General features: G+C 31.6%; 1 protein-coding gene across 1 annotated transcript; it reads right to left on the bottom strand.

The window, feature by feature from the left end:
- Positions 1–1,823: 1,823 nt before the first annotated feature.
- On the bottom strand, positions 1,824–2,480 carry LOC127102851 (E3 ubiquitin-protein ligase MBR1-like). Its single transcript, XM_051040177.1, has one exon. The coding sequence runs from the start codon at positions 2,478–2,480 to the stop codon at positions 1,824–1,826; it is 657 nt and encodes a 218-aa protein (XP_050896134.1).
- Between the last annotated feature and the right edge of the window lie 7,329 nt (positions 2,481–9,809).

The raw sequence follows: 9,809 nt of genomic DNA, 5'->3' as shown, positions 1-9,809 counted from the left end.
TATGAGCGTGAAGCACAAAAATTTGTTGTTCTTGATGGAGTATGGTGATTGGGGAAAATTTGGTTTTTGAGTTGGCGAATGGTTGTAATGATGAAGGAGATGAATGTAATAGGGATGAACGTGATTGTTAGAAAGGCGACGAAGGTATGAATGTGTCTGAGATGGTGATATAGTGATTAAAGAGACACAATATATTTTGGGAGAAGAATATTCAATATTCAATATTCAATAATTTTGTTTTATATATTAATATTGTTTTATACATTAATATAATTTGAAAATATTAATATTGAATGAATAAATGATTAATTAACTACTTATCATTAATGGTGCATTTGATTGGACATGAGAACTTCTTTTATACTTTGTCTGATGCAAAAACTTATTATAGGACATGACAAAATATATGACAAGGAAAATGACAAAAACATAAAAAAAATTTGCTCACTATAAATCACGGGACAACTTTTTGTCCCAAACACAAATTATCAAAAAATATTGAAATACAATTTTTAATATCTCTCTATTTAATATTTTGATTATAAATATAATATTAATATTTTATTTATTAATAAAAAATATTATAATAAAATTATATTGTTTTTGTCTGATGTAAAGTAAAAAAAAATTCTCTCTTCGTTATTTTTCTTCTTCTCACTGTTTAGTATTTTATTTCATGAAAATCAATATTTGTATATCAATAAAAATATTATAGTAAAAATTCTATTATTTGGTACAAAGATATATTAAACAAAATAGATAAAAGTTGTCCGGTATATCGATCATCAAACACAATATAATATAAAAAAATGTCTTGTACTATTTTGTAGTGTCTAGTACTGCTATGTCCAATAATTCTTATTTTACAAAGAAATACACCCTAATATTATTAAATTTTATTTTATACATTAATATTGTAATTTTTTATTTTTATACATTAATAAAATAATTTATTCATCTAAATAATTAATTTACAACATTAATTAATTGTAATTTTTTTAATTTAATAATTTATATTATTGTTATTATATAATATTATAAAAGTAATTTTAACTTTTTAAATATATGACATTGAAAAAGGTTTTTGTCGTAGAGATATATAGGCTCTGCCATGTCAACTCCACATCACAAGTTTAATTGTTAACTATATAATAGTGAGGGGGGCAATCAAAAGAAGAAATATGAAGAAAAAAAAGATTTTGTTTAAAGAAAATTAAAAAGTTATAAAAATTAAAATAGAGAAATTAATTTTAAAAAAACAATTAAAAATTAAAATAGTAGAATTAAAACTGCATTTAACTCTTTAATTTATTAAATTCATCCGTGCAAGCATGGTTTACAATCTTGTTTAAAATAAAAAATGAGTAACTATCACATTCATCTTTTTATACAAATTGAAAGCATAAAATCAAATTCACAAACACTTTTCTTATAAAGTTAAGGGTTAAAAGAAATTTTACCCTAAGTTTTATTTTCTTCTCTTTAATTTTTTTATAATCTACTTTTTATTATAATATATATTAAATGATGTGGCAAAAAAATAAACCACAACTCTTTCAAATTGCATTAGTACAAAGACAAATGTCACTCTAATGATTAGAATAATATTTTTTTAATAATTATTTTATTATTGGATAGTCACATAATAAAAATTTAAATTATTATATTATAACAGTAAAAAAATACAACAGTTATAGAAAAAACTAAAACTCGTCCAAATAAGGGATACAAATATCTTTAACTCTAAAATTAATTATAATTAAAGATCAAAATATTTTAAGAAACAAAAGTACAAAGATTATAACAACTATTTCCATAAATGTTTATAGAAGACCTCGACACAATGGACAAGTGTAAGTTGATGAGCGATTGATGCATTGTTGAATCCATGAGCCAATACAATTTTTATGAAAAACATGCGAGCATTTGGTACGAGCTAAATCTGATTTAATGCAAAACTCCTCCAAACAAATAGGACATTGTTCGGTTGAGTCAGAAAAAGGATAACAATTTTCTAATTTCTCCATCAAATCAACAACTTGTTGAGCTTGACCATAATCATCTTGATTTCTAAAATCTTCTTCCTCCTCTTCAATTGATGTTATGGCAGAAAGACGCACATTCAACTCTAATATATCACGATTTTCATAGTTGTGTGCAACTATTTGTCTAGCAAATTCTTCAAGATTTGGTAGAACCGTATATAATAAATCATCTGGCACAAAAGAAAATTCGGCGTATAAAACACCATTATGATCTCCTTCCAAACCATTACATAGAATTTCAATAGGAATCGCTACAACTCTTTTGATTGTAGTTGTAAAATCGGGCATAAAGGTTGTGGCATCGGATTGAGAAGGTACAATTGTGTGGCTGAACTCAAAATCAATGCAAAAGCATTTTCTAAAAACATGAATGTTATGTGAAGATTCAATTCTTTCGCTAGGTAAATACGCTTCAAAGTTGAAGAAGGTTTCCATGACAAACTAGTGATGAAGATGAAGTGTTTTTGGACAAACTATTTAAAAGAAAGTAGAATATAAACTACAAGTTCTTTTGAGTTTAAGATTTTGGTTCAATCTATTTGATATGAATTGTTTCTATATATAAGGCTAGAGCTTGAGTTTTTATATCTATAACATTGATTTGATTTAACGATCTAATCATTTAAATTTTTATATCTTACTTAGATTTATTGTTTAAGAAAATCTTGTTTTGATTTACTTGGTAAAAACCGTACTTATATATATGGCAAAAGTTAGGTTTCATTATTTAAATTCTTATATTGTTTCGATACTAATAGAATAAATATTTTTCTATTTAATTAAGTATTAAATATTAGATATGTATCTAAAGAGATTGGATAAGGGAAAAAACAAACTAATAATTCAGTCAGAATTTTGTCTTTTAAATTTAAATCTTTATTAAAAACTCTCTTTGTTTGCTAAAGATCCTCCCAAACAATTTTATGAAATTATAGAAAAAAAACCAATTGCAATTTTTTCACCTTAAAAAATTCCTTTAAAATATTTACTCAAAGAAGAAAAAATTAATTACAAAATTTGTTCTTACTTTTTGAAGATGTTCCTTACTTTATGGAAAACATGGTCCTAATTTCAGTTATTTTTATATTACCTTCAACAACAAAAAATCTAATTCACACTATTATATTATATGACACCTTTATTGCCTTAAAAAAATAAAACAGTTATATTTTCAATTTTTTTGTTTAGATGTATATTTTTAACTTTAATCTCAAACTTTAATTTATCAATCAAATAATATTTAGATAACTATTAACATTTATACATTACTATTATTTTATTTATAATTAAATATTTTATTTATAAATTTAGAAATAAATATTAAACCAAAGGATAATACTATAACATTATTATTATTTTATTAAAACCAAATTAATAACCTATAATAATTTTCATTGAAATTTATAATATAAATAGTGCAGAAACTCTGCATTATTGGAATTATATATATATATATATATATATATATATATATATATATATATATATATATATATATATATATAGTTTTGAAAATTTAATTTATTTCTCTCTTATATTAAATAAGTGTGTGCATGAGCACATATGTAAGTATATTTGAAATTAGGTGAACGGAATAGCTCAAATGATATGATAATAGATAGTTGAATTAAATAAGTGTTAATGGTTTATTGAAGTTCAATTCTTGACGATAACGTTTATATATATTTACGTATTAATGTAAGGAAGTCGTTGATATTTATAAATCAACAATTTAAAAAAAATATATTTGAAACGAATCAAATTAAATTAAAAAAAAAGTTAATTTTTAAATAAAAATTATATATGATAACAAATTTATGAATAAAAAATATTTTTTCTTTAATTTTTAAAGATCATTTATTTTTTAATATATTTACATTAGTACAATTCAAATGGACACTAGATTACGAGCTTTGAGGCTCGTCTCACCAAATTCCATGACTGGAGAGATGTTATTCAAATACCTTGTAGTCTTAGTATAAGAGTAAGTGTTGTCCTCGTGAGAGAGGTAGACAACGACCATAATAAAGTAAAACCTCACCTATATAGATATAGTGCAAAAGCGCAATAGAAACTTATTGGATGAATAAATCCTAGTGTTTTATGTTTTTAAAAAATGTTTTGGGCCGATCAGAAGAAGCCTAGAAAATCCAAGACAGTCACGACGGTGTGACATGCAATTTAGTAAAGGTCTCAGACCCTAAAGAACCTTCCAGATAGCAGCCATTCGATTATTCGAGGAGCAAGAAAGTGTAAATCTCCCATTCCCTTTTCGCCCAATTTTAATTGAGAAAATTATTATTAGCGGAAGACAAATAATCGAACAATATGACATAAGCCAATCATTTGATTATTCAAGGAGCAGGAAAGTGTAAACCTCTCATTCCCTTTTCATTCAAGTTTGATTAAAATATTTTATTCGGATGACGAGAGATCGAGCAATATATCGTAAGCCAATCATTCAATCATTTGAGGAGCAGGAAAGTGTAAAAGTCTCATTTCCTTTTCAACTGGTTTTTATCAAGAACAAGTTTTACACACTTCAGATAAACAGAGAAGAAAAACTCGATGTTGATCGAGGGTTTGTCGTGTTACTATAAAAAATGATTTGTGAAATGGTTAATATTGTTTTGACTTGGTTTTGAAAATGGTTTGAATATATTTGAATAGATGGTAAAAGATGATTGAAGAATAAATGAAAGTGAAAATAGTGACAAAAGGTTGCAAATTGCATCACAATTGGTGCAAATTCTAGCATGATGATGTGAACTCTAGTACAAGGTGTAACTTAAAGGCACAAAGTAAATCGAATCGAAAATGTACAAAGCATGCAAAATGATACAAGCGCATACATAATATTTACAACACACATTCATTGTAATTAAATCAAAAGAGTAAAGTAAAATAAAATGTGCACATATCAAAATCATGACGCGAAGACGTGAATCAATATCATGTAATGCGAAGATGTATAAAGCTACCAAAAGTAGGATTTAAGTTCGATTTAAATGTAACGAAGTTGGATCGTTATATCTCAACACAAATTGAATTACAAATTTCTAACACACAATGCGCTCATCGCAAATAAAATCAAAATATAACATTGTGAAAGAACAAGTTGCATGTCGAAGCACTAATTGGTAAAAAGTTCGGATTACCGCTATGCTAAACCAACAGAAGCGTATATGAAATTGAATCGAAATATAATGACAACCAACTTGAAAATACCGCACGCAAACCAAGAAAGCTCCAATAAAATTCTAACCCTTAACGATGATCATCACAATCGAAATAAAAATACAGTTTAAAATAAACATAAAAAACAATATAATCCACCATGCAATGTAATAAGAAAGAGCTACATGGGCTTAAACCAAGTGTTAGAGACAAGCCCAAAAACAACAATATTTTTTTACTTACATCAATAAACAAAATTCAGATAATAAAAATATCTTACTAGTTAAAGTAAATAATAAAAATAATAATAGTAAAATAGAACAAAAGAAAGTCTTAAGGCACATATATATCAATGCAAATGCAAGCACAAACTAATTCAAACTTCAGGAAGAAAAACGCGTGCTCCAACATGAACAAGAGCATTGTTCGTCATTTCTAAACGTGCTATAACATGAACAAGAGCATTGTTCATCATTTATCATAAAACGCAAATGCAAAACAAAAGCAATAGATATATCAAAGCATCAGAACACAATAAATTGGAAGCGAAAATCTTCCACCCAAACAAAAAAACACTGCTCGTCCTCTTCCATGAAAAAGAAACGACCAAACAATCAATGGACGATTCGAAATACACAAGATGAGAATCAATACCTCAAGTTTGTGTGGTTCTACTTACATGCGAAATGTCGTGTTGCTCGTGTGGTGACCGACGGTGAGTATCGTGGAGGGTTGTTAACGGTGATGGAGTTCGGTATGATAGGTGTGAGTGGTGAGATTTGTTGGTGTTTTTCGGTCGTATAAGTGAGGTACAACTCGAAAGTTGTCTTGGCTGTGTGGTTTAGTTTGAAGTGGTAGTGGTTAGAAAGTTGTTTGGTGATAGAGTTTTGTTCATGAAGGTTTTGAGTTGTGTTTCATGAGGTTCGGTGGTGGTTTTTATGAAGAGGTAAAGGCGATGTGAGGGGGAAAATTTTACAAAAATAACCCATTTTTTCAAGGAAATTCCCAAAATACCCCTGGTTTCAAAAAAATTCCCAAACTACCCCACTTTTAGGAGGAGTCGCAAATTGAATTGGAGACTCCTCTTAAAACTTGAATGGAGGCGCCAATTTAATTGGAGACTCCTCATAAAATGCAATTTTTGTGTTATAAATAGATGTGTTGTATGAGTAATTGTTCCATATCTCATATAATCATTTGGCAATCATGTTTGGTGTTCGTCGCCGATACGAAAAGGTGATTTATGCGAGAGACAAACCTCAGATGCTGATGCTGTTCTGGAACATCACTATGTTCTATCAATTGAAGAGGGAGCTGGTTCGTTGGTTAGATGGGAAAATACCAGAAGGGAAAATAATTAGAAGTATTGAGAGACTTGATAGTATCTTTGGTTGGGTGCGAATGAAGCCTGATAAGGATGCTAGGGAAATGATGTTCGGTCGAGACGACATCAATTTGATTGTTGTAATCAGTTAGAAATATTTTTGTTTTCAGATAGCTTATTTTGTACTGATGTTTGTTATGAACCTCGTTATAACAAAAACTTAATGATATATAATGATTGAAGGTTACAGAAATACAATGTTACAAAAAGCTTAAGACCTAGATGATGCTCCTCGATTGGGACAGTTGTTCTTGTTGTGTCCTAGTTAACGATAGATACTACATAATCTTATCATTTTATTTGTGGAATCCATCTCTATTCTGATACGTGTGTTTTTTGGCCTTCCTTTTTTCTTTCTACGCGTCTCGTCATTGTGCCAAACAATATCACCTTCATATGGAGGCCAGTAATCCTCCATTGGTAGTACTGAGAAGCTTTGATTATATACATTCATGACAGTGTCAACCTTGTACACATCAGATAAATGGTTGTAAGCATCTTGATGAGTATAAGCGCATGTTGCAATGACATGGGAGAAAGGTATGCGGAAGGCCTGAAATTTTCCACAACCGCACCAACTTTTGTTTAGTCTAACGGCATAGGCTAAATTTGGTCTCCCCTCGTTGTGGTCCATTGTTTCTTGGACGCTAAAATTTTGCCTATGACGGTCAAACACTGTTATAGCGTGTGTGCTATCTTTGATGCTCTCCTCTTTCATGACCTTCATGCAAACACTCACTGAATACTTGCCCGAATATTAACACCGCACTCCATCTTTCACCTCTAGTTGCGAACGTAGAAGCCAACCTATAATAGGTTGATCTTACCAAGGCGGTTATCGGCAAATTTCGAATTCCTTTGAATACCCCGTTCATGCATTCCACAAGGTTTATTGTCATGTGCCCCCATCGACAACCACTATCAAATTCCCTTGTCCACTGCTCTACTGGTATATTACTTAGCCATCTCCCTGCGTCTTCATTAGACAGTCTAATTTCATCATGATAATATTGAAATGACGGTTGAGTTAGAGCATACCCAACATTCACCACCTTCTTGCGAAGATTTTTATCTTTTATAGCATGCATGAAGTTTTGTGCAATGCGTCTAATGCAATAGACATGGGTAGAAGGAGGATCATGCCATCCGTTGTCATGGTTGTTGTAGGCACTCTCAATGGCAGCATGTCTATCAGAAATCAAACAGAGATTGGCTTGTGGAGCCACATGCGTTCTGAGATGTCGAAGAAAGAAACCCCATCCACCAGCCATTTCACCTTCAAAAAGAGCAAAGGCAATGGGAAATACATTGTTGTTGCCGTCTTGTGCAACCACCATGAGCAAAGTACCATTGTATTTTCCGTATAACCAAGTGCCATCAATTTGAATAATAGATTTGCAGAATGGGAAACCTTTGATGCACGGGTCAAATGCCCAAAAGAGACGGTGAAAGATTCTATTACCTGTAGCACAGGTTCCGTCTGGCATCATCGCTGGAAATGTCTCCATAATTGCCACAGTTCTTGGGACATATGTTTTTAGTGCCCACAAAAACCGTGGCAATTCCTTGTATGAATCCTCCCAGTTGCCGAAAACTTGTTCAACAACCTTTATCCTCGCAATCCAGGCTTTCTTGTAAGATGGAGTATAACTATATGTTGATCTGATATGGGATATAATTATACTCACCTTCACTGATGGGTCTTTATTAACCAACGACAGAATGTCTTGACATATCAACGTTGCACTTAGTTTACGATGATCTTGTTCAACGTTAGTTGCAATGCAACTGTGAGGTGGGTCTATTGAAGCGATCTCCCAAGAGTCGTTTTTCTTCTTGTAAGACGCAGCCAAACGAAACTTACAAAGCATGTTACAACATTCGATAACATACCTTCTAGAATCAGTGCGTTTTACTGTAAAATCAGCAGAGTTGTTCATGTGGAATTTTTTGATAGCCAGAACACATTCTTCTTTGGTACAAAACATGTCTCCCACCTTTAATTCGCCTTCTGATCTCGGATACGGATTATAGAAAACACTGTTGGATGTTTCATCATCGTGAAGATCCATATTTATCATATGTTGAGGCGGATTATAGACATGACTAGGAGGTATTGGTGGTGGTTGATCATCATCTTCATCGTCGTTGTTCAGCATGTGATCAACCTGTATCTCGGTCTCCTCTTCTTCTTCATCAACGACGTCCACTTCTGCTTCTACTTCTGGGTTGACATCATCTGACCATTGTGGATCATCTTCACCAGATTCATCCTGACTGGTTAGTTGAGACTGTTGAGGTGGTATACATGGTTGAAGAGTAACAAACATGTATTCAACATCTTCATCGTCTCGTGCCTTAAGGGGGAAATACTTGCATTGACTATTCTAAAAAAATATTGGATTTTGATATGTGATCTTTGACACAATACCCGATCCTATACATGATTGTATTCTTTTTTTCAAATGCAAGAAGGTTGCATTTCTCTTGATTGTGAGTCTAATGGCATCGGTGTTTCAAAAACAAAAACCATATAGCTCAGACTCGTATGTTTCACCGTTGCAGTGAACGTTGACACTGTATAATGATGAAGATGACATTGTGCAGATGAAAACTATTTTCTTACTGCAGATGAATGTGAGTGAAGTGTCTTGGATGTTGATAGTAAGACACTTAAATAGAGGAGTGAAGTGTCTCACATGTTATCTAGTTCGAAGTGACGTGTCGCACATGCAAGCTACTCCGAAATGACATGTCGCACATGCAAGCTACTCCGAAATGATGTCTCAACCATGCAAGCTACTAAGAAGTGACATGTTCAGCATGCAAGAGAGAGGACAACCACGTGTCATACATGCAGACACACACTCCAAATGAATTGGCGCCCCCACTCATTCCTTGCACATGGGCGCCAATTCAAGTGGAAACACCTTGTCAAAGCATGCATTCAGACCTCGAAACCAAGCAATCAGACATAGGTCTTACATGCATGTCCCTATGGATTTTCCAATTTGAATGGCGACCCCTCTTAAAGGTTGTACATGGTCACCAATTCAAGTGGAGACACCATGCAAGCACAACTTTTCATGCTCCCATCCATTTGCCTATAAATACATCCACTCCATCAACACTTCTTCCACACCATCACTCTCACTACTTCTTCTACAATACTTCTTCTATAATTTCATCTGCAACAACTTCTT

This window comes from Lathyrus oleraceus, chromosome 7 (genome assembly GCF_024323335.1).
Source record: "Lathyrus oleraceus cultivar Zhongwan6 chromosome 7, CAAS_Psat_ZW6_1.0, whole genome shotgun sequence".
NCBI lineage: Eukaryota > Viridiplantae > Streptophyta > Magnoliopsida > Fabales > Fabaceae > Lathyrus > Lathyrus oleraceus.
The sequence above is the reverse complement of the archived record's forward strand: the minus strand, read 5'-3'. Positions and strand labels throughout refer to the sequence as shown.